This window comes from Zea mays, chromosome 5 (genome assembly GCF_902167145.1).
Source record: "Zea mays cultivar B73 chromosome 5, Zm-B73-REFERENCE-NAM-5.0, whole genome shotgun sequence".
Classification (NCBI taxonomy): domain Eukaryota; kingdom Viridiplantae; phylum Streptophyta; class Magnoliopsida; order Poales; family Poaceae; genus Zea; species Zea mays.
In genome coordinates, this window is record NC_050100.1 from 207700594 (window position 1) to 207725517 (window position 24924).

A 24924-nucleotide genomic window follows, 5' to 3' on the forward strand; every position below is an offset into this window, starting at 1 on the left:
TATAGTCTAATTAGGAAACTAATTATATATGTGAGGAATAAGCGATAAGATGGACTTATTAAACCTAATTAGTCCATAGTTTGCTTATGTGATTTGCTAATCATAAATTAACTAGGATTAATATTTTTCTTTTTTATTTAGCCTTCATCTATGCAATTAGTTTTATAATTAAATTATATTTAATACATATAATTAATATTGAACTAAACTTCAGTTACACATTATATTAATGCAGTAGGTGGGCCTTGCGTTCTTGAGGTCAACATTTTTATTATTATTATGAAATCCTTGAGGTCAACTAGGCCTAGTACATCAGGCGCGGATGTCTTCTGGCCCGGCAATGAGAAGGAAGCGCCGCCGTCCGCATCGTTTGACGGGGACGGAATCGCAGAAGCGCGTGCCCGCTACGCGATGCCATCTCTGCATCACAACCGCTCGTGTTTGCGCAAATGGCTCAGATGTGTTCTCACCGCATTATCGAGAAACTTCTATTTTCGTCACAAGGCTATTCCGTTCCGAGAGCCAAAAACTCCACTGCTTTCATCAACTCCGGCGACTTGGAGAAGACGAAGTTCCAGAATCCGATCGGAAGTTTGGTGCTCGCGCCTTGACGGATTGATTTCGGTGCGCCGATGGGGCAGGCGTTCCGCAAGCTGTTCGATTCCTTCTTCGGCACCAGCGAGATGAGGGTCTGCTCATATTTTTGCCGCGATTTTTCTTTCGCTATTTAGTTGTACTTTCTACGAACTGCCTGTATGTATCATTTTGTTGATTGTGGTTTTGTGCTTGCTTGTTAGGTTGTGATGCTTGGTCTGGATGCTGCCGGTAAAACCACCATATTGTACAAGCTGCATATCGGGGAGGTTTTGTCGACTGTTCCCACGATTGGTAGGTTATCTGTTTCAGATTCCTTCAGTTTTTTTGTTAGTTTTATTAATATTACCAGGGCTCCGGATGTGCTGCCGTGGCAAAGGAGGTTTCTGCTGTGGGGTGAAAGAAATTGATGTTCGTGCTATACGGGGGATGCGATTTGCCGATTTTGCTATTACAGATTTACCCAGATGAGTAGCGGAGCACAATTAAAAGTAGTATATTTCCTCCAGTTAAACACTTGCTGATTGCACTATAGCAGTCTATTAGTAACCAATCAATTCGTGTGGTAAGCACGTATACCATATCAACTAGTATATGTAGTATATGTTTTGAGGGTTTTATGAGGATAATAAAAAAGAACGATGTTTCACTTTGCCTGTAAATTCGGGGCTGCACCCTCTTTGCTTTGTGCATAAACCTCTTTTTTCCTGTCTTAATTGAAAGGCAGGGCTCCTGCCATTACATTTAAAACAAACTTTCCCTGCAAATTCGTCTGTGACGATATGTCTCTGGTGCTATCACTAGGTTTCAACGTCGAGAAAGTTCAATACAAGAATGTGATGTTTACTGTGTGGGATGTTGGTGGCCAAGAAAAGTTGAGGCCCTTGTGGAGGCACTACTTCAACAATACTGATGGCTTGGTATGTTTTATTGCTAAAATGATATTGATCTGTACTCTACTTTGTAATTGTTCTGCTTGATGAGTTGGGTTACTTATGTTTGTCTTGGTGAGTTTATGGGGATACTCCTGAAAGTATTTTGTAATGTGTCAAGCTCATCCCTGGTAATCTTCAGGGCAGTTACCGTTTCCCTTCAATGAAATATTATTCTACATCCATTGCTGCTTTTCTTCCTTGAGATAACATTTTAAATTCCAGAGTTTTGTTGGGTTTATGATTATGACCAGTTATACATGGTAACTCTTTATGCACGTTTCGAGTTGTAGATCTACGTAGTTGATTCGTTGGATCGGGAGAGAATTGGAAAAGCCAAAGCTGAATTTCAGGTCTGTAAATTGTCACAGTCAGGGCTTCTAATTGCTGAATTCGTTTTCTTCAACCAGGTTAATATCGAGCAATTCTGTTGCAGGCAATAATCAAAGATCCTTTGATGCTTAACAGTGTAATACTGGTACTTGCCAATAAGCAAGATATGGTGAGCCAACCACACTTGACTCCTTCTAACACGAAGATTCCTGAAAATGAATAGTTACTCAACCATGCAAACACTGTTTTGATGTATTTATATCTAGCTGCTTGTGAAAAAAATTCTTTTACTCATCTTCAGATATGGTTATAAATTTCAGAACATTTATTTTTGTGCTAAAATTAGTGCCAAACCATTTGAACATAAATTCATATAGCAAGAGGCATCTGTAATTCAGTTTTTATTGAAGAATACTATGAAGATAAATCTGCATCTCACTGCATTGCAACCAGTTTCTGTTCTCCCAGTGTTCGGTTAACCTTGTACTCCCAGTGTTCGGTCAGAATGGTTCAGTCAGACCTTGTACTGTATTGATTTAACTCCCAGTGTTTATTTTATTTTATGTCTGGACGTGATTGTGCTTCTCCGGCATCCCCAATTTAGGGTGAGTGATGCATGAGAAAAGCATTCTCTGCCCTTAAACATATCATTTCTGGCTGCAAGCTGTGCTTCATTTGTTGATCTGTTGTTAAGGACAATATGTGAACAATATGTCTATCTTGATCAGATATGTTCTTATGCATCTGCTACATAAAGCACCCTCTGCACTTCATGATACACCTATGTTAGTTGCTCCTCTCTGATGTAATTTTACTTGTTTAGAAAGGGGCAATGACACCAATGGAGGTGTGTGAGGGTCTTGGCCTCTACGATTTGAAGAACCGCATCTGGCACATCCAAGGTTCTTGTGCGCTCAAAGGTGATGGCCTTTATGAGGGCTTGGACTGGCTGGCAAGCACACTGAAGGAATTGCAAGCTTCAGGTCGCCTACCTTCTGGAGGGACATCGTTGTTCTAAGTAGCAAGCCTGCCTGTAAGATCCTTCGGCTGATAGCAGTAATAATGGATCAAGAGCGTTTTTTTTGTCATGGATACAAACTCATCCCTCGGGATTTCTTGTCAGTGATCTAACCTATGATATTGATCTTGTAAATTCTGTTACTAGTTCATACAAAGCTAACCGGCGGATGCATGTTACATATGAGAATTGAGGAGTCAACTTCCACATGCTATTATTGTAAGCATTTCTGTAAACTGAAGTTGGCAAACACAAATTATCCCAACATATTGGTTGCCATTAGATCTATCTTATGGCCATTCATCAGGATTGAGTTTGTTGATGCTGATGGAATGTGAGGTATTCCGAAGGAAGAAAATAACATGAATCCTCATTGTTTCCACAATGTGCTCCCGTAGGTGCATTTGCTTAGAACCATGCTTCAATGGGAGGAGCAAGTTCGCCGTGGCACATCTTTGACAGAGAAAAATCTCGGTGCAAGCACCTGCACAAAACCAATCCTGCGTGAGGTGGCCATAATATTCTGGCCTAATGGCAGGATTATAAGAATGGGCACTGATAGCACAGCTGCTGACGCTGCTAGAAGAATGGGCGTTGAAGTGAAGCTGCTTTGGGCTAATGGCCAACTAGTGCTGCCCCAAACAGAGCTTAAGGTTGGGGATATAGTTGAAGTGAGGGTACAGATGCAAGCACCAGTTTCAAGTAAACCTTCTCAGGGTTATTGATCATATTGGTTCCTCAGTTCTTGCCAGATCTTGGCAATGCAACAGACTGAAGGATCGTAGACATAGCCACATAGGAACCCAAACCTCAATTGTACAGTCCATTTGTCGAAATGAATCGAAGAAAGAAGAATTATTAGGTGCAGTAATTGTTGTCTCAAACAGGAGTTCGCTGTGTACATAAGCAACTGCAAGTAGAAGCTGTCTGTCCAGCTGTGCTTTTCCTTGTCCATAGTTACAGTGGTAATGCAAATTTCGGTAAGTAAATCTGCAGTAAAGTTTAGTTAGGCTATTCCCAACATAATATCAAACTTATTCAATAAGTGCCACGTAGAATAGAAATTTGATGTGACATGTTATTGAAGATGAAGAGAATAAAACTATATTTTGAGTGAGATACCACTACGAGATTATATGTATTAAAATCTGAACCATCCAAGGGTATGTATAACCTTAAGATGGTCACTCAGTTTTCTAAATACAAGAAATAGTTAAAAGATTATATGATGCAATCGTGAGACTATATATCATAAATGCAATTATAAGGTAATATGTGGAGAGAGTTGTGTAGAAATAAGTTCTTCGCGAAGAGACCTCTCAAAAGACCTCATATTCAATAAGGTTGTGCCCTAAGTGACCTACAATTTATATTCTCATACACACCTAGCATTTATTTGCCTTAGAGGGCTACGAAATAATATATGATACTATACATTGGGGTAATAATATTTTATATGATAACATATGATGTAGCAACTTTGGATATTGTGATAAGAAACAATGAGTTGGGATCCACATTTCAGTAGGACTTCTGATCTGCAAAGTGTTCGTCATTAATGACGTGATGTTAGGCTATCTCCAGCAGGCCGTGTAAACAGCCGTGTAAAAGTACTGTTTTGCACAGTAGATTGCACTATTTACACTTTTACAGAGTGGAGTTTGAAATAGGGAGTGATATAAAGAGTCTCTTGGAGATAGTTAGGATGTTCACTAGCGCTGTTTTATATATATATATGTCGAAAGTAGAGATATATCATATATTACCTTTTTGTCTACGTCCCGTAATTTGACAAGCCAAGGTTGACAGAAAATTCATGGAGGATGATGCGCCAAGCACTTGCAACTAGTACAATTTTGGGAGATGTCATATGTCTGTCAACAACTCTACGATTCTGGTTAATGGTACGCGTGCGCTGATTTTACACGCAATGAAAACAGTACACAAAGGAACGATCAATTTTTTGACTGATTTCTTGTTCACACATATCTTCGTACAAATATGGAAACAATAAACGTGTGATTGGATACATGTATCTGTATAGGCAGGCTCCCTTGAGCCTGACCCAGCGGATACGCAACTTTCTCCCGTATCCACGCATGCAGCCGTAAATACGCCACTTGCACATGTGCATGCAGGCTGAATCAACTGCATGCAGGTAACCGAACGCATGCACAGAGCAAGTCAACGCATGCGAGGAGCCCTGCTACGGAGGTACACGCAACCAATCACATCATAAGTATTTTGGCTGATGTCTCCTTCACATCTAGTATCTCCGTCATGTTTTTTCTGGAACACAGAAAAGCCACATATCATTATATTAAAATGAGAAATAAACAAGTAACAAAATAGGCGGTCTAAACGTAGTATCTCCGTCATGTTGAACGGATCAAATTATGGAAGCTGATTACTATTATTTGTTCGCACCTAAACGTGGTAACCATTTGCTAAACCAAGCAACAAATATTTTTTGAATTACACGATACCTGCTTATCTCTAAAAACACATGCTCCTCCGGACCCCACCTGCAGTGACAATACATGCTCCACTAAACGCCATCGAACAGCTTCGCGAAGCCGCGCGCCCGCGCCGCCTCATGAGTCATGACCCTTGACCCGAGCTGAGCTGAGCAGCGTTCAAACATTCAAACCCTAGACGAGGCCCCTTGCAACGGTCGGATCCATTCCCATATAATATCCCTCCGCCCCCGACCTCCTCAGCATCCCATTTTTGCTCTATTCGCCACCCACAAATCCACTGCAGCCAGCGCATCAGGAGAAGAAGGTAAGAGACGAGGGGGGAGATGGAGGCGGCGGCCATGGATTTCCACACGCTCTCGCGCCGGGAGCTCCAGGCGCTGTGCAAGCGCAACGGCCTCCGCGCCAACATGACCAACGCCGCCATGGCCGAGGCGCTCCAGGGGCTAACCTCGGTGAGGTCTCGATTACACTAGCGTACGTTCGTGAGTATTATGTTTGGAAATGGTAGTTGATGCGGGGGGTTTTGATTGTCGACCAGGTCGACGGGATCGACGAAATCGGCACCAGTCTCTGTCTCCCGACGCCAGGACGGTCGGCGATGAAGTCGGCGGCGAAGATGGTGGCCGTGGCCGTCGAGGAGCAGCAGCACGGTAGCCCGCTCCCCCGCGGCCGCCGCGTATCGGTGAAACCACCAGAGGCCATCCGGATGGAGGTTGAAGAGGGGGAGGACGAGATGAAGGAGATCGTGAAGACTCCCGGCGTGGCGCTGCGCAGCACTCGCCGCGGCACTCGGGCCACTCCCGCGCCGCTTCCTACTCCGGTGGCGGCGTGCAGTACGCGCGCAACAGCGGGGAGGACCGCCGCTCGTAAGACGCGCGACGTGGCGCCGACCCCAGCCACCCGGAGGAGCCAGAGGACAGCGTCTCGCAAGGCCGCGGGGGCTGTTGAGGTGGACCGACGCGCCGAAGATGTATCCGAGGAAAAGACGTCGGATATGACGATAGCTTTGGATCAGGAAGCTGAGGTGTTAGCGGCCGCATCAAAGGAGGAGAAGGTTCAGCAAGACGAAAAGAAAGGTGCGATGATTTCATTTGCCGGATCGACTTGCTTCTACTATCCGGTTGTTTGCGGACGAGTTTCTGATGCTGATTTCGTTATGTAGCTGCTGTTTCAGATGTGAAATGTGATGACCCAAAGGAGGAGGACAAGGTGCAGCAAGAGGAACCAAAAGGTTAGAGGATTTCAGTTACCTGATTGCTTTGGTTCCGCTGTTCGATTTCGAGGGGGCAGCGTTTTGATGCTGGTTTTGTTATCACGTAGATGTTGCCTCAGATGTGAAAATTGATGACCCAGAGCAGGAGGAAGTTGCCAATAAAGATGAGGAATCGGAGGAGGGCGACGAAGGTGAAATTTGTTTGTTGTACTCTATATATGCTATCTTAAAAGTTTCAAAGTTCCATGTTTTGGCGTATTTCGAAATTTACTGTTAAGCATTGTTCCTGAGCAGTCATTGACTTTATTTCTCGAATGTGCATCTAATTCGTGATGGAACCACATTGTCTGCAGATGTTTCGGTTAAGAGCTGCAATGATCCTAAGGTGGATGAAGTGGTTGTTGTCATAGGGGAACAATCAACAAAGTCCCATGATGGTGAGAGGCATTCCCAAATACTCTCTCTTGTTCCTTGAATTGTCGTCTGTAGTTATTGAGATTCTGACAATGTCATCTTGATATACTCCCTCCGTTTCGTTTTAGTTGTCGCCGCTAGTGCAAAACAAAACGAGTCATAATAGTTGTCGCTCTAGTTAAAGTAATAAGTAAACTACCATTTTTGCACCTTGCAGCAGGTGTTTACTAGCTAAGGTTGGGCGAAATGCCAAGGCCTAAGCCGAGGCTTGTGGGAGGGTAAAACCATCAATTCATAGGTTCCTTAATCTGCACGAAGCTGTTGGAAACGACTTGTAAAACGAAACGGAGGGAGTATATTCATATGATCTTTGTTTGCATACTCGAAAGTCGAGACCAACCATTAGTTCCTTGATTTATCTGTAGTTGTTGAGTCTTGGAACCGTGACATTTTAATCCATTTGACATGCTTAATCTGGCCATTAATAGGTTCTTTGACCTATATGTACTTTATTGTTGTTTTTTCAGTTGTTATTTGCTGAGTTTCCGAACTTGTGTGCTCGTTAAACCTTTTTTTTACTAATTGTGTATGTGTCACTGTCAGGGATTGTGAAAGAGCAGGAACCTATCAGTGTTGAGAAATCTGCTCACTTGACGGTCATGGAGGATTCAACAATCCTAGGTGTCATTGAGGACTTGGCTGAATTGTCACCTGCAAGGGAGATGCCTGATGAGATCATTCCTGTTACTGAAGATAATGAAGTGGCCATCAATGAGGAGACCATCAAGGAAGATGATTTTGCTGACGCTATTCAGACTGATCCTACTCCAAAGGAGATTAATCTAACTGCTGCGGGGGAAGATAAGATCATTGAAGGCAAAGAAGGTGCTGATGATAAGATGCCACAGGCTGCTGAAACTAGTGAACATGATGAGGACACTGAATTTAAAGAAGGGGCAGCTGATGAGGTGCTGCAGGCTGAGCTGGCAGACAATGAAACAAGTGATGGTGAAGATGACCGTACTGAAGTGAGAGAAGGGGCTGCTGCTAAGACGTTGCAGGGTGAACTGACAGACGATGAGACTAGTGAAGATGACCTCCATGAAGATGAAGAATGGGCTTCAGATGATGAGGAAACTGCCTCTAGTGACGAGAGCGATGAAGGTACTGAGTCCAATGAAGGGAGTTACATTGCTGATGCAGTGCAGATGTTGCAGGGAACTGGGATAGTGGAAGTGGCCGACGAAGATGCCTCTACTGAAGATGATTTCAGTGGCGACCTACCACCAGAGTTTGACAATATCATGATATTCCGTGATGCTGAAACTGATAGTGACAGTGTTCCTCCAGCGCTCGAGGAAAACCAGGCTGTTGCATTTGCAACCAAAGCTGCAGAGTCCCTAGGTGATTCTGCCATGAATGCAGAGCATTATGAGGGTCCTGAGGAGGCTGATGCTACTGAAAAAACAATGAAAGTGGTTGAGGACATTGTGAAGTCCCTGGATGAATCCTCCTTCAAGGAGGGAGAATCAAAGGAGACGCAAAAGAAGCAGCCGCAGGATTATGATATCATGAGCCTAATAAAGCTTAGAAGCACGTACAAGAAATGTCTTATTGCCCGAAAGGTATACATTTAATCGGCTCATCCCGTCTGCACTCGTTTAGCATTGTCGTCCGTGACTCCTTTTTTACACTTAGTTCTTTATCTTAGCAGGAGGGGAAGAGGCCTCCTCTCGAGGAGGTGGATGGGAACGCCTGCATTGACCACTGAACAGAACAAGCTGTGTCAGTCACAAAATTTTCGTGAGGATGGCAGCTGCCACGACGGGATTGAATAGAGGAATGCTCTGGTTGTGAAGTGATAACTAAGGCTACCTTCAAGGCTTAATGATCAAGGGTTAATGAAACTGTGGTTTCAGCCAACCAACCTGCAATTCCTGTGGTTTTTGTCCATGTTGATTAACTAGTACGAATGCCAAGTTCCTTGAAAGTTATACAAATCCGTTAATGTTCAGATGGCATTCAGCATGCTCCATGTGCTGCATGCCAACATATCATTCGGCAAATTGGCAATGCAAACTAGAATTGCTAACGCAGAGTGAATTTTCTAGCCTGTTCGTTTTTTTTTCCGTGGAACCTGTTTCCCTTTGTATGTCATCGTTGAATACAAGCCTTTGGACGGCCCAGCTCAGATGCTACTCGGCCCAGTTTACGACGGCCTAACTGCCCAACTTTTTTCCAATTTAGTTTTGTGTTTTTTTCACGGTCCTTTACAATTTCATTTCAAAAAATGGACTCCAACCTCGGCGCCATCATAGATCTTGGGGTCAGCGTCATAGATCTTGGCGCTGACCCCTGGAGGGCGCTGACACGCGTGTCAGGGGGTCGGCACCAAGATCTATGGCGCCGACCCCTTTAAACCGGCGCCAAGATTTTCTCACTCTATTCTTCCACCTCCTCCTTCGCCCATGCTGTGCTGCCTCCTCCTCCGCCCAACACCGCGCCGCCTCAGCACCGTGGCGCCTCCCCTGCCGCACCTCGACCACCTCTGCCCCACTCCTCGCCGGCCCGCCGTCGCCGCCGCACCCGACCGAGCGTGCCCTGCCTCGGTCGTGCCGGCGGCGTCACCGCACCCGATCGAGCCCACCGCGCCCCCGGCCGACTGCGCCGACGTCGCCCACGGCCCCGCCCCCGTCCGTCGTGGTATTAAATTTGCCATTTTAAGTATAATTAGTTGTTACTTGAATGTAATTGTCATGAGTATTAATGCGATATTCGTGAATATGAATGTGTTGCATGTGATGAATGTGAGTTAGGTGCTGTCAAAATTTTATACTTAGTGCTATGTATCATTTTGCATGTGATGAATGTGAATAGTGCTATTGTTAGTTATTTGTTATTAATTAATAGTTATTTAGCAGTTAGTTATTAGGTGGTTAGTATTTAGTTATTAGTGGGTTGTGGTTAGACAATAACTATTCATAGTGGACATTGAATGTTTAATTCGTGTTTCAAATAGATGGACTTGTATGTTATATATGTTGGATTGATATAAAAAAGGGAAAACTCTGCCAAAATTTTGTGGAAACTGCGAATATGTCATCTAGCCTTTTCAGAAGCATCAATATCCTATATTATGAGTATGACATCTAGCCTTTTCAGATCCATTTCGTAGCCTTTTCAGGAGCATTAATACCCTACATTGTCGTTGTTACATATTCTATATTACATAGCCTTTTGAAAAGCATTAATATCCTATATTATGAGTATAGCCTTTTCAGATCCATTTCGTAGCCTTTACAGGAGCATTAATATCCTACATTGTCGCTGTTACATATCCTATATTACATAGCCTTTTCAGAAGTATTAATATCCTACATTGTCGCTGTTATAGCCTTTACAGAGCCTATACAAAACCTTTCGCCTATATATACACGATCCTTTGTACATTTGCTTCATTGTGCAGTACAAATTTGCCTCATTATGCAATACAAATGTCTTCAAGGTCTTCTAGGGGCAAGGGTGTGGGAAATGAGAGACGAAAGGATGGAGGGAAGTTACCTCCAATATGTTTTGATGGCCCTCTTGGTCCAGTTTTTTTGAAGAGACTGTTTTTAACTTTCCAGTTCAAAGTAAAAGTGATTTCAACAAAGAGGTTAGACTTAGGTCTTACGATAACAGGAGAGAAAACTGGCCGAAGTGCATGCATGGTGAGGATTGCTTGGTGCAGATGTCCATCGAGGGGGAGATTGATGGAGACCGACGTTTTTCAGATGTCCTTATGCATATGTAAATATTAATTCTAATATTTTATTTTATATGATTTTGTTGTTGAGTGAAACTAACTATAAACATTTATACAATATTCATTGGTCAAGGAGAATTGTGGGTTCACTCGTTGGGTAGATCCTCGTCCGATTTTTTCGCATGCAGAATACATATCCTACCTACAAAATAGGATATTTGATCTAGAGAGGGAAGTAAGCAACATAAATGAGGAGGAAGGCAAAGACAACAACAATGGAGGTGGTTCCTAGGTGCAAGTATGCTCAGATCCATATTGATGTTGTCCTTGTCACAACAAGGATGTTGGTCCTCCAACTTCTCCACCGCAGGCACAATAGACAACAACAATGAGAGGATATTGTGGAGAAGGGTCTACACAATTTGGAACGTGGGAGCACTATTAGAAAACTCTTCTGTATCAATTGCTTTAAGCGTGTTGATTTTCTTTATCAATTGCTTTAAGTCGTCTTCATCAATTGCTTTTAAAGTCCAATATCAATCCATAATAAGTAGTTCATTACCAAATAACATTGTTCGACACTAAATTATACATAATAAGAAGAGCAGCTAGACTACTGAGTGCAACGGAGCCATTTGCCCTTGCGAAATGCATCAGGGTTCCCCTCCATTGCGTCCTTTGCACGACGTGCACGCTCAAGCTTCTTCTCCTTCTCCTCCCTGCATTCAGCAACACGCCTCATTTCCTACTCGTCTACCCGTTGTTGCTCGACCGCAAACTCCTCTCGTCTTTTCTCTATCCTCTATTTGTCCTCCGCATCCCACTTTTTAAGATTCTCCAACCACTTCTTGTCTTTCTGTGAGATTTCTGTGTCAATCCTGAAAGGGAATTAGGCTTACACCTATTTCCTAAATGTTTTTGGTGGTTGAACTGCCCAACACAAATAATTGGACTAACTAGTTTGCTCTAGTGTATAAGTTATACAGGTGCCAAAGGTTCACACTTAGCCAATAAAAAGACCAAGTATTGGGTTCAACAAAAGAGCAAAGGGACAACCGAAGGCACCTCTGGTCTGGCGCACCGGACTGTCCGGTGCGCACCGGACTGTCCGAGTACATTGCCGCAGGCCATTGTTGCGCGCAACTACTTTGGATGAGGCAAACCCTTAGGGACTACGGTTACAAACTAACCAAAGTTCCTCTTCTATGTGATAATGAGAGTGCAATCCGCATGGCGGATAATCCCGTTGAGCATAGCCGCACTAAACACATAGCCATTCGGTATCACTTTTTAAGGGATCACCAACAAAAGGGAGATATCGAGATTTCTTACATTAATACTAAAGATCAATTAGCCGATATCTTTACCAAGCCACTTGATGAACAAACTTTTAACAAACTTAGGCATGAGCTAAATATTCTTGATTCTAGGAACTTCTTTTGTTGATTTGCACACATAGCTAATTCATATACTTTTGATCATGTCTCTTTCATGTGCTATGACTAAATGTGTTTTCAAGTGAATTTCAAACCAAGTCATAGGTATATTGAAAGGGAATTGGAGTCTTCGGCGAAGACAAAAGGCTTCCACTCCGTAACTCATCCCTCGCCGTCACTCCAAGCAACTCTCCATTTTTGGGGGACAGAGCATGAGCACCAAGCAAAAGGACTTCGTCTTTGGTACAATCCTCACTCATTTGTTTATAACCAAAGGGGAAGAAAGTAATTCAAGGGCTCTAATGATTCTGTTTTTGGTGATTCATGCCAAAGGGGGAGAGAGTATGAGCCCAAAGCAAAAGGACCGCACCACCACCAATTTCTAAAATTTTAGTTTTTCAAAGAGTATTTTCAAATTGGTATCTTACTTGTGATATATTTTCAAATTGGTATAACCTCTTCAAAATTAATATCAAAACCCTCTTGAACACTAAGAGGATGATTTTATTAAGGGGGAGTTTTGTTTAGTCAAAGGAAAAGCATTTGAAACAGGGGGAGAATTTCAAATCTTGAAGATGCTTTGCAAAATCTTATTCATTTACCTTTGACTATTTGCAAAAGAACTTCGAAAAGGATTTACAAAAGAATTTGCAAAAACAAAACTTGTGGTGCAAGCGTAGTCCAAAATGTTAAAAATGAAGAAACAATCCATGCATATCTTATAAGTATTTATATTGGCTCAATTCCAAGCAACCTTTGCACTTACATTATGCAAACTAGTTCAATTATGCACTTCTATATTTGCTTTGGTTTGTGTTGGCATCAATCACCAAAAAGGGGGAGATTGAAAGGGAATTAGGCTTACACCTATTTCCTAAATGTTTTTGGTGGTTGAATTGCCCAACACAAAATAATTGGACTAACTAGTTTGCTCTAGTGTATAAGTTATACAGGTGCCAAAGGTTCACACTTAGCCAATAAAAAGACCAAGTATTGGGTTCAACAAAAGAGCAAAGGGACAACCGAAGGCACCTCTGGTCTGGCGCACCGGACTGTCCGGTGCACCACCGGACAGTGTCCGGTGCACCAGAGGACTCCAAGTCAAACTCGTCACCTTCGGGAAAATCCGGAGGCGCTCCGCTATAATTAACCGGACTGTCCGGTGTACACCGGACAGTGTCCGGTGCTCCAAGGAAGAGCAGGCTCTGGAACTCGCCAGCTTCGGGAATTCGCAACGGCTAGTCCGCTATAATTCACCGGACTGTCCGGTGTACACCGGACTGTCCGGTGTGACATCGAAGCAACGGATACTTCGGCGCCAACGGCTACCTGCAGCGCATTAAATGCGCGCCAGAAGTCAGGCACGCCCATGCTGGCGCACCGGACACTCTACAGTGCATGTCCGGTGCGCCACCGGACATCCAGGCGGGCCCAGAAGACAGTGCTCCAACGGTCGAATCTCAACGGCTTTGGTGACGTGGCTGGCGCACCGGACATGTCCGGTGTGCACCGGACTCTCCGGTGCACCATACGACAGTCAGCCCCACCAACCGGCTAGTTTGGTGGTTGGGGCTATAAATACCCCCAACCACCCCACATTCAAGTCATCCAAGTTTTCACACTTCCAACCACTTACAAGAGCTAGGCATTCAATTCTAGACACACTCAAGAGATCAAATCCTCTCCCAAATTCCACACAAAGCTTTAGTGACTAGTGAGAGAGATTTGCTTGTGTTCTTTCGAGCTCTTGCGCTTGGATTGCTTTCTTCTTTCTTGATTCTTTATTGTGATCAAACTCACTTGTAATTGAGACAAAAGACACCAATCTTGTGGTGGTCCTTGTAGGAACTTTGTGTTCCAAGTGATTGAGAAGAGAAAGCTCACTCGGTCCGAGGGACCGTTTGAGAGAGGGAAAGGGTTGAAAGAGACCCGGTCTTTGTGACCACCTCAACGGGGAGTAGGTTTGCAAGAACCGAACCTCGGTAAAACAAATCCGCGTGTCACACCTCTTATTTGCTTGCGATTTGTTTTGCACCCTCTCTCGCGGACTTAATTACATTTCTAACGCTAACCCGGCTTGTAGTTGTGATTATTTTTGAGAATTTCAGTTTCGCCATATTCACCCCCCTCTAGGCGACTATCAATTGGTATCAGAGCCGGTGCTTCATTAGAGCCTAACCGCTCGAAGTGATGTCAGGAGAACTCGCCAAGAGGGAGATGGAGACTGGCGACAAGCCCGCTACAAGCCACGGGTCGACTTCATCAGAAGAGTCCCGCAACAAGAGGAAGGAGAAGAAAAACTCCTCCAACAAAGGGAAGGGGAAGGAGAAGAAATCCTCTTCCCACAAGTCGGATCGGAGAGGCGACAAACACAAGAGGATGAGGAAAGTGGTCTACTACGAGACCGACTCTTCATCACCATCGACCTCCGACTCCGATGCACCGTCCGTCACTTCTAAGCACCAAGAGCGCAAGAAGTATAGTAAGATTCCTCTACGCTATCCCCATGTTTCAAAACGTACTCCTTTGCTCTCCGTTCCATTAGGCAAACCACCGGTTTTTGACGGTGAAGATTATAATATGTGGAGTGACAAAATGAGGCATCATCTAACCTCACTCCACACAAGCATATGGAATGTTGTTGAGTTTGGTGTACAGGTACCATCCGTAGGGGATGAAGACTACGACTCGGACGAGGCGGCCCAAATTCATCACTTTAACTCCCAAGCCACTACTATACTCCTCGCCTCTCTAAGTCGAGAGGAGTATAATAAGGTGCAAGGGTTAAAGAGTGCGAAGGAAATTTGGGACGTACTCAAGACCGCGCACGAAGGAGACGAGGTGACAAAGATCACCAAGCGGGAAACGATCGAGGGGGAGCTCGGTCGCTTCATGCTTCACCAAGGGGAGGATCCACAAGCTATGTACAACCACTTGAAGACCTTGGTGAACCAAGTGCGCAACCTCGGGAGCGAAAAATGGGATGACCATGAGATGGTCAAGGTTATTCTTAGATCCCTCGTATTTCTTAACCCTACACAAGTTCAATTAATTCGAGGTGATCCTAGATATAAGCTAATGTCTCCCGAGGAAGTTATAGGAAAATTTGTGAGCTTTGAGCTAATGATTAAAGGCTCAAAGAAAATCATCGAGAAAGGCACCTCCTCCACACCCGAAGCACAACCGGTCGCGTTCAAGGCGACGAAGGAGAAGAAGGAGGAGTCTACATCAAGTAGACAACCCATCGACGCTTCTAAGCTCGACAACGAGGAGATGGCGCTCATCATCAAGAGCTTCTGTCAAATCCTCAAGCAAAGGAGAGGGAAAGATTACAAGCCCCGCTCCAAGAAAGTGTGCTACAAATGTGGTAAGCCCGGTCATTTTATTGCAAAATGACCAATATCTAGTGATAGTGACAGGGGCGACGACAAGAAGGGCAAGAGGAGAGAAAAGAAGAGGTACTACAAGAAGAAGGGCGGTGATGCCCATGTTTGCCGGGAGTGGGACTCCGACGAGAGCTCCACCGACTCCTCCTCCGACGAGGATGCCGCCAACATCGCCGTTACCAAGGGACTTCTCTTCCCCAACGTCGGCCACAAGTGCCTCATGGCAAAATACGACAAAAGAAAGAAGGTTAAATCAAAATCCTCCACTAAATATGAATCTTCTAGTGATGATAATGCTAGTGATGAGGAAGATAGTTTGCGTACCCTTTTTGCCAACCTTAACATGGAACAAAAGGAAAAGTTAAATGAATTAATTAGTGCCATTCATGAGAAGGATGACCTTTTGGATTCCCAAGAGGACTTCCTAATTAAAGAAAATAAGAAGCATGTTAAGGTTAAAAATGCTTATGCTCTTGAAGTAGAAAAATGTGAAAAACTATCTAGTGAGCTAAGCACTTGCCATGAAACTATTAACAACCTTAGAAATGAAAATGCCAAATTAATTGCTAAGGTTGATTCTCATGTTTGTAATGCTTCAACTTCCAATCCTAGATATGATAATGTTGATTTACTTGTTAGGATTGATGAGTTGAATGTTTCTCTTGCTAGCCTTAGGATTGAAAATGAGAAATTGCTTGCTAAGGCTAAAGATTTTGATGTTTGCAATATTACTATTTCTAACCTTAGAAGTGAAAATGATATATTACATGCTAAGGTTGTAGAATTAAAATCTTGCAAACCCTCTACATCTACCGTTGAGCACACTTCTATTTGTACTAGATGTAGAGATGTTGATGTTAATGCTATTCATGATCACATGGCTTTAATTAAACAACAAAATGATCATATAGCAAAATTAGATGCTAAAATTGCCGAGCATAACTTAGAGAATGAAAAGTTTAAATTTGCTCGTAGTATGCTTTATAATGGGAGACGCCCTGGCATCAAGGATGGCATTGGCTTCCAAAGGGGAGACAATGTCAAACTTAATGCCCCTCCTAAAAGGTTGTCTAATTTTGTAAAGGGCAAGGCTCCCATGCCTCAGGATAACGAGGGTTACATTTTGTACCCTGCCGGTTATCCCGAGAGCAAAATTAGGAGGATTCACTCTAGGAAGTCTCACTCTGTCCCTAACCATGCTTTCATGTATAAGGGTGAGACATCTAGCTCTAGGCAACCAACCCATGCTAAGTTGCCTAAAAGGAAAACTCCTAGTGCATCAAATGATTATGACATTTCATTTAAAACTTTTGATGCATCCTATGTTTTAACTAACAAATCCGGCAAGGTAGTTGCCAAGTTTGTTGGGGGCAAACACAAGGGCTCCAAGACTTGTGTTTGGGTACCCAAAGTTCTTGTTTCTAATGCCAAAGGACCCAAAACCGTTTGGGTACCTAAAGTCAAGAACTAAACTTGTTTTGTAGGTTTATGCATCCAGGGGCTCAAGTTGGATCATCGATAGCGGGTGCACAAACCACATGACTGGGGAGAAGAAAATGTTCTCCTCCTACGAGAAAAATCAAGATCCCCAACGAGCGATCACATTCGGGTATGGAAACCAAGGTTTGGTCAAAGGATTGGGTAAAATTGCTATATCTCCTGACCATTCTATTTCCAATGTTTTTCTTGTAGATTCATTAGATTACAATTTGCTTTCTGTATCTCAATTATGCAAAATGGGTTACAACTGTCTTTTCACTGATGTAGGTGTCACTGTCTTTAGAAGAAGTGATGATTCAATAGCATTTAAGGGAGTGTTGGAGGGTCAGCTATACTTGGTAGACTTTGATAGAGCTGAACTCGACACTTGCTTAATTGCTAAGACTAACATGGGTTGGCTCTGGCACCGCCGACTAGCCCATGTTGGGATGAAGAATCTTCATAAGCTTCTAAAGGGAGAGCACATTTTAGGACTAACCAATGTTCATTTTGAGAAAGACAGGGTTTGTAGCGCATGCCAAGCAGGAAAGCAAGTTGGTGCCCATCATCCACACAAGAACATCATGACGACCGACAGGCCGCTTGAGCTACTCCACATGGATCTATTTGGCCCGATTGCTTACATAAGCATCGGCGGGAGTAAGTATTGTCTTGTAATAGTGGATGATTATTCTCGCTTCACTTGGGTATTCTTTTTGCAGGAAAAATCTCAAACCCAAGAGACCTTAAAGGGATTCTTGAGACGGGCTCAAAATGAGTTCGGCTTAAGGATCAAGAAAATTAGAAGAGACAACGGGACGGAGTTCAAGAACTCACAAATTGAAGGCTTCCTTGAGGAGGAGGGCATCAAGCATGAGTTCTCTTCTCCCTACACCCCGCAACAAAATGGTGTAGTGGAGAGGAAGAATAGAACTCTATTGGACATGGCAAGAACCATGCTTGATGAGTACAAGACTTCGGATCGGTTTTGGGCCGAGGCGGTCAACACCGCCTGCTACGCCATCAGCCGGTTATATCTACACCGAATCCTCAAGAAGACATCCTATGAACTCCTAATCGGTAAAAAGCCCAACATTTCATATTTTAGAGTCTTTGGTAGCAAATGCTTTATTCTTGTTAAAAGAGGTAGAAAATCTAAATTTGCCCCTAAGACTGTAGAAGGCTTTTTACTAGGATATGATTCAAACACAAGGGCATATAGAGTCTTTAACAAGTCCTCCAGACAAGTTGAAGTTTCTTGTGACGTTGTTTTTGATGAGACTAACGGCTCTCAAGTAGAGCAAGTTGATCTTGATGAGATAGGTATTGAAGAGGCTCCGTGCATCGCGCTAAGGAACATGTCCATTGGGGATGTGTGTCCTAAGGAATCCGAAGAGCCTCCAAATGCACAAGATCAACCATCCTCCTCCACGCAAGCATCTCCACCGACTCAAAATGAGGATGAGGCTCAAGTTGATGAAGTACAAAATCAAGCAAATGAGCCACCTCAAGATGACGGCAATGATCAAGGGGGAGATGCAAATGATCAAGACAAGGAGGATGAAGAACCAGGGCCGCCACACCCAAGAGTCCACCAAGCAATCCAACGAGATCATCCCGTCGACACCATCCTCGGCGACATACATAAGGGGTAACCACTAGATCTCGTGTTGCACATTTTTGTGAGCATTACTCTTTTGTTTTCTCTATTGAGCCACACAGGGTAGAGGAAGCACTACAAGATTCGGATTGGGTGGTGGCGATGCAAGAGGAGCTCAACAACTTCACTAGGAATGAGGTATGGCATTTAGTTCCACGTCCTAATCAAAATGTTGTAGGAACCAAATGGGTCTTCCGCAACAAGCAAGATGAGCATGGTGTGGTGACAAGGAACAAAGCTCGACTTGTGGCCAAAGGATATTCCCAAGTCGAAGGTTTGGATTTCGGTGAAACCTATGCACCCGTAGCTAGGCTTGAGTCAATTCGTATATTATTGGCCTATGCTACTTACCATGGCTTTAAGCTTTATCAAATGGACGTGAAAAGTGCCTTCCTCAATGGACCAATCAAGGAAGAGGTCTATGTTGAGCAACCTCCCGGCTTTGAAGATAGTGAGTACCCTAACCATGTTTATAAGCTCTCTAAGGCGCTTTATGGGCTCAAGCAAGCCCCAAGAGCATGGTATGAATGCCTTAGGGATTTCCTTATCACTAATGGATTCAAAGTCGGAAAGGCCGATCCTACACTCTTTACTAAAACTCTTGAAAATGACTTGTTTGTATGCCAAATTTATGTTGATGATATTATATTTGGGTCTACTAACGAGTCTACATGTGAAGAATTTAGTAGGATCATGACACAAAAGTTCGAGATGTCTATGATGGGGGAGTTAAAATATTTCTTAGGATTTCAAGTAAAGCAACTCCAAGAGGGCACCTTCCTAAGCCAAACGAAGTATACTCAAGACATTCTAAGCAAGTTTGGAATGAAGGATGCCAAACCCATCAAGACACCCATGGGAACCAATGGGCATCTCGACCTCGACGAAGGAGGTAAATTAGTCGATCAAAAGGTATACCGGTCGATGATTGGGTCTTTACTCTATTTATGTGCATCACGACCGGATATTATGCTTTCCGTATGCATGTGTGCAAGATTCCAAGCCGACCCTAAGGAAGCTCACCTTACGGCCGTAAAACGAATCTTGAGATATTTAGTTTATACTCCTAAGTTTGGGCTTTGGTATCCTAGGGGATCCACTTTTGATTTGATTGGTTATTCGGATGCCGATTGGGCGGGTTGTAAAATCAATAGAAAGAGCACATCGGGGACTTGCCAGTTCTTGGGAAGATCCTTGGTGTCTTGGGCTTCAAAGAAGCAAAATTCCGTCGCTCTTTCTACCGCCGAAGCCGAGTACATTGCCGCAGGCCATTGTTGCGCGCAACTACTTTGGATGAGGCAAACCCTTAGGGACTACGGTTACAAACTAACCAAAGTTCCTCTTCTATGTGATAATGAGAGTGCAATCCACATGACGGATAATCCCGTTGAGCATAGCCGCACTAAACACATAGCCATTCGGTATCACTTTTTAAGGGATCACCAACAAAAGGGAGATATCGAGATTTCTTACATTAATACTAAAGATCAATTAGCCGATATCTTTACCAAGCCACTTGATGAACAAACTTTTAACAAACTTAGGCATGAGCTAAATATTCTTGATTCTAGGAACTTCTTTTGTTGATTTGCACACATAGCTAATTCATATACTTTTGATCATGTCTCTTTCATGTGCTATGACTAAATGTGTTTTCAAGTGAATTTCAAACCAAGTCATAGGTATATTGAAAGGGAATTGGAGTCTTCGGCGAAGACAAAAGGCTTCCACTCCGTAACTCATCCCTCGCCGTCACTCCAAGCAACTCTCCATTTTTGGGGGACAGAGCATGAGCACCAAGCAAAAGGACTTCGTCTTTGGTACAATCCTCACTCATTTGTTTATAACCAAAGGGGAAGAAAGTAATTCAAGGGCTCTAATGATTCTGTTTTTGGTGATTCATGCCAAAGGGGGAGAGAGTATGAGCCCAAAGCAAAAGGACCGCACCACCACCAATTTCTAAAATTTTAGTTTTTCAAAGAGTATTTTCAAATTGGTATCTTACTTGTGATATATTTTCAAATTGGTATAACCTCTTCAAAATTAATATCAAAACCCTCTTGAACACTAAGAGGATGATTTTATTAAGGGGGAGTTTTGTTTAGTCAAAGGAAAAGCATTTGAAACAGGGGGAGAATTTCAAATCTTGAAGATGCTTTGCAAAATCTTATTCATTTACCTTTGACTATTTGCAAAAGAACTTCGAAAAGGATTTACAAAAGAATTTGCAAAAACAAAACTTGTGGTGCAAGCGTAGTCCAAAATGTTAAAAATGAAGAAACAATCCATGCATATCTTATAAGTATTTATATTGGCTCAATTCCAAGCAACCTTTGCACTTACATTATGCAAACTAGTTCAATTATGCACTTCTATATTTGCTTTGGTTTGTGTTGGCATCAATCACCAAAAAGGGGGAGATTGAAAGGGAATTAGGCTTACACCTATTTCCTAAATGTTTTTGGTGGTTGAATTGCCCAACACAAAATAATTGGACTAACTAGTTTGCTCTAGTGTATAAGTTATACAGGTGCCAAAGGTTCACACTTAGCCAATAAAAAGACCAAGTATTGGGTTCAACAAAAGAGCAAAGGGACAACCGAAGGCACCTCTGGTCTGGCGCACCGGACTGTCCGGTGCACCACCGGACAGTGTCCGGTGCACCAGAGGACTCCAAGTCAAACTCGTCACCTTCGGGAAAATCCGGAGGCGCTCCGCTATAATTAACCGGACTGTCCGGTGTACACCGGACAGTGTCCGGTGCTCCAAGGAAGAGCAGGCTCTGGAACTCGCCAGCTTCGGGAATTCGCAACGGCTAGTCCGCTATAATTCACCGGACTGTCCGGTGTACACCGGACTGTCCGGTGTGACATCGAAGCAACGGATACTTCGGCGCCAACGGCTACCTGCAGCGCATTAAATGCGCGCCAGAAGTCAGGCACGCCCATGCTGGCGCACCGGACACTCTACAGTGCATGTCCGGTGCGCCACCGGACATCCAGGCGGGCCCAGAAGACAGTGCTCCAACGGTCGAATCTCAACGGCTTTGGTGACGTGGCTGGCGCACCGGACATGTCCGGTGTGCACCGGACTCTCCGGTGCACCATACGACAGTCAGCCCCACCAACCGGCTAGTTTGGTGGTTGGGGCTATAAATACCCCCAACCACCCCACATTCAAGTCATCCAAGTTTTCACACTTCCAACCACTTACAAGAGCTAGGCATTCAATTCTAGACACACTCAAGAGATCAAATCCTCTCCCAAATTCCACACAAAGCTTTAGTGACTAGTGAGAGAGATTTGCTTGTGTTCTTTCGAGCTCTTGCGCTTGGATTGCTTTCTTCTTTCTTGATTCTTTATTGTGATCAAACTCACTTGTAATTGAGGCAAGAGACACCAATCTTGTGGTGGTCCTTGTAGGAACTTTGTGTTCCAAGTGATTGAGAAGAGAAAGCTCACTCGGTCCGAGGGACCGTTTGAGAGAGGGAAAGGGTTGAAAGAGACCCGGTCTTTGTGACCACCTCAAGGGGGAGTAGGTTTGCAAGAACCGAACCTCGGTAAAACAAATCCGCGTGTCACACCTCTTATTTGCTTGCGATTTGTTTTGCACCCTCTCTCGCGGACTTAATTACATTTCTAACGCTAACCCGGCTTGTAGTTGTGATTATTTTTGAGAATTTCAGTTTCGCCCTATTCACCCCCCTCTAGGCGACTATCAAATCCACTGCTCAAAATCACAAAGCGGTGGAGGAGTCTACAAAATATGAAATGATTAGTAGGCAAAGAAAACATGCAACACTTCGAGTCTTCATATTGTTAACATATTAAAAGATTATTCTCACCATTAAATTCATCTGGCGCTGAACAATCGTTGGCTTAAATGCATAATTAGCACACATCCAATACCTCTGACGATAGGTGTCATGATCCTCAGACTTATCAACCTTGCAAGGATCACCACAAAAACACATAGGCACTGGAACACCACTTGGCAAAGGCAGTGGGTCGAAGGCAGTTCCGATCAAAGGATCGTTCCTAAATTTCGATAATATCTATGGGAATAACAAATATAACAGACTCACAAATATAATTTATTACAACGCTTACCTTTGTTTAGCAGATTTACCACGCCTAGACATTCTACAAATCGATAATATGACAATCAAAAATACTTTTGAAAATGATATCCAAAACCTAACCATTACTCTATTAATCACACATAACATAACAACCTATAAAAAAGAGAGAACTTACTTTGATACAGAGTAACAATAGATCCAAGCAAATAATTTAGGTTGATGTATGTCGTTTCGAAGAATAGAAATGATCAAAAAAACTGACGGCCGAAGGGAAATATTTATAGGCGTGCCAAGATCTATGACGCCGAGGTACGCGCCACGTCAGTTCCACCGTGGCCCGGATTCTGATCTATGCATGCCAAAAAAATTGGCGCCGACACACAGAAGCTAGGCGCGGAGCCAGGGTCCAGTTTTTGAAATGAAACCGCAAATGACGTAATTGTGAAAAAAAACTTTAAAAGGACTAAAATGCAAAAAAAACTGGCCCAACTGCAGACTTGTCGGCACAGCCGTTGTAATATATCCATTCGATCGAAGCAATCGCGCCTTGAACCCTAGCTCCCGCCGCCACCCCACGCCTGCAGCCATGCCGCCCAAGCTCGACCCGTCGCAGGTGGTGGAGGTGTTCGTCCGTGTGACCGGCGGCGAGGTAGGCGCGGCGTCTTCGTTGGCCCCCAAGATCGGTCCGCTCGGTCTTTCTCCCAAGAAGATCGGAGAGGACATTGCCAAGGAGACGGCCAAGGACTGGAAGGGCCTCCGCGTCACCGTTAAGCTCACTGTCCAGAACCGACAGGCCAAGGTCTCCGTCGTTCCCTCTGCCGCGGCGCTCGTCATCAAGGCGCTCAAGGAGCCCGAGAGGGACCGCAAGAAGGTCAAGAACATCAAGCACAGCGGCAACATCAGTCTCGACGACGTCATCGAGATTGCCAGGACCATGAGGCCCAGGTCCATGGCCAAGGAAATGTCCGGCTGCGTCAAGGAGATTCTCGGCACCTGCGTCAGCGTCGGCTGCACCGTCGACGGCAAGGACCCCAAGGACCTCCAGCAGGAGATTGACGACGGCGAGGTGGAGATCCCGTCCGCTTAAGAAGAGGGTATCATGAGCAAATTTCTGTTGTTCGGTTGTAATATTGATGAACCATTTCGCTTTGTCGTTTGGAGCTGCTGTAGCCGATACAGTTAATGGATGTACTTTGTTCGCGATCACGTTTCCTCCATTTAAGCGATGCTCCGGTGATTCTTTTTTTTTCATGAATTGCTAGAATGGGACCAGCATAGCTAATAAGTGTGGTTCCTTGTGTTAGTTGCTGTTCAATCTTCAAAATCGAAGGATTTAGTGTTTATCAGTGTACTGAATGAATTATGCTTCAACTCTCGCCGAATGCTGTTTCAGTTATGGATCATATGCAGTAGCTTGACACGGTTCCTTTTGTATTCTTGCAGGATTGGAGTCTAGGAGGGTTGTCTGTCTACTGAAGTAATTCTCTCTAGCTAGATTTGTCTGTTGAAGTAATTTTCTCTAGCTAGATTTTTGTTAAAATGTATCTCTGCTACCCATTGCTATGGTTTTCTGGTGGATGCGTGCTTTTTACTATATATAGCTAGGAACAGTGTCTTTCATTAGCTCCACTGCACAAGGCTCATGCTGGATGGGGGCAGCGATGAGATTTTCCCAGCTCCAAACTCATGCCATATGCAGTTAAACAATGTGCTGAACAACTTCAAGCCTGTGGGCAAGCATTAACTCTCATTTTGAAAAAAAAGACGCCTAACAAATATTGCTTCGGTTTGAATGACTCGCCCAGGTTGGATTTTGTCAAAGCGTCTGTAGTGATCGCTTGTTTCTGGATGCAGCAGCTTACCTGTTGATTAATAAATACTTCCATGTGCTTTGATGGTTTGCCTGAGTGTCTGTTGGTTCTAATTCAGCTGGATTCACTTAATATTTCTTGTACAGTGCTGGGTATCCATATCAACTCGTACAATCATGTGTATCATCCTGCGTTCCCCATATGGGCAAATCAATTCATGCAACAGAGTAGTGTGTGTGTGTGTCTAGCTATTTCTGTTACAATGCTGTCAAGGAGAAATGCAACAACCCAAACCTGGTGTTATTCATATCATCGTTGACATTGGAGATCGTTGACACAGAA

The 24924-nt window shown here is 43.8% G+C and overlaps 3 protein-coding genes across 6 annotated transcripts; all 3 read left to right on the plus strand.

The window, feature by feature from the left end:
• Nucleotides 1-521: 521 nt before the first annotated feature.
• LOC100381426 (uncharacterized) lies at nt 522-3158 on the plus strand. 2 transcript variants are annotated; one of them, NM_001154076.2, is made up of 6 exons: nt 526-689; nt 798-888; nt 1399-1514; nt 1820-1879; nt 1963-2028; nt 2683-2951. In NM_001154076.2, exons 1-6 carry the CDS (start codon nt 633-635, stop codon nt 2875-2877), a joined length of 585 nt encoding a protein of 194 aa, NP_001147548.2. In that variant the 5' UTR covers nt 526-632; the 3' UTR covers nt 2878-2951. The 2 variants fall into 2 exon arrangements, with proteins under 2 accessions (NP_001167738.1, NP_001147548.2); NM_001174267.1 differs by having other exon boundaries at nt 522-689; nt 1399-1879; nt 2683-3158.
• Nucleotides 3159-5457: 2299 nt separating this feature from the next.
• On the plus strand, nt 5458-9199 carry LOC103627590 (protein starmaker). Of its 2 annotated transcripts, none has more exons than XM_008647894.3 (7): nt 5458-5809; nt 5896-6433; nt 6532-6588; nt 6678-6761; nt 6924-7007; nt 7588-8609; nt 8699-9199. In XM_008647894.3, the coding sequence occupies exons 1-7, from the start codon at nt 5681-5683 to the stop codon at nt 8753-8755; spliced, it is 1971 nt and encodes a 656-aa protein (XP_008646116.1). In that variant the 5' UTR covers nt 5458-5680; the 3' UTR covers nt 8756-9199. The 2 variants fall into 2 exon arrangements, with proteins under 2 accessions (XP_008646116.1, XP_008646115.1); XM_008647893.3 differs by having other exon boundaries at nt 5460-5809; nt 6520-6588.
• Nucleotides 9200-23259: 14060 nt separating this feature from the next.
• LOC100216970 (60S ribosomal protein L12-3) lies at nt 23260-24672 on the plus strand. Of its 2 annotated transcripts, none has more exons than XM_008683076.4 (2): nt 23260-23865; nt 24215-24672. In XM_008683076.4, exon 1 carries the CDS (start codon nt 23358-23360, stop codon nt 23856-23858), a length of 501 nt encoding a protein of 166 aa, XP_008681298.1. In that variant the 5' UTR covers nt 23260-23357; the 3' UTR covers nt 23859-23865; nt 24215-24672.
• Nucleotides 24673-24924: the final 252 nt, after the last annotated feature.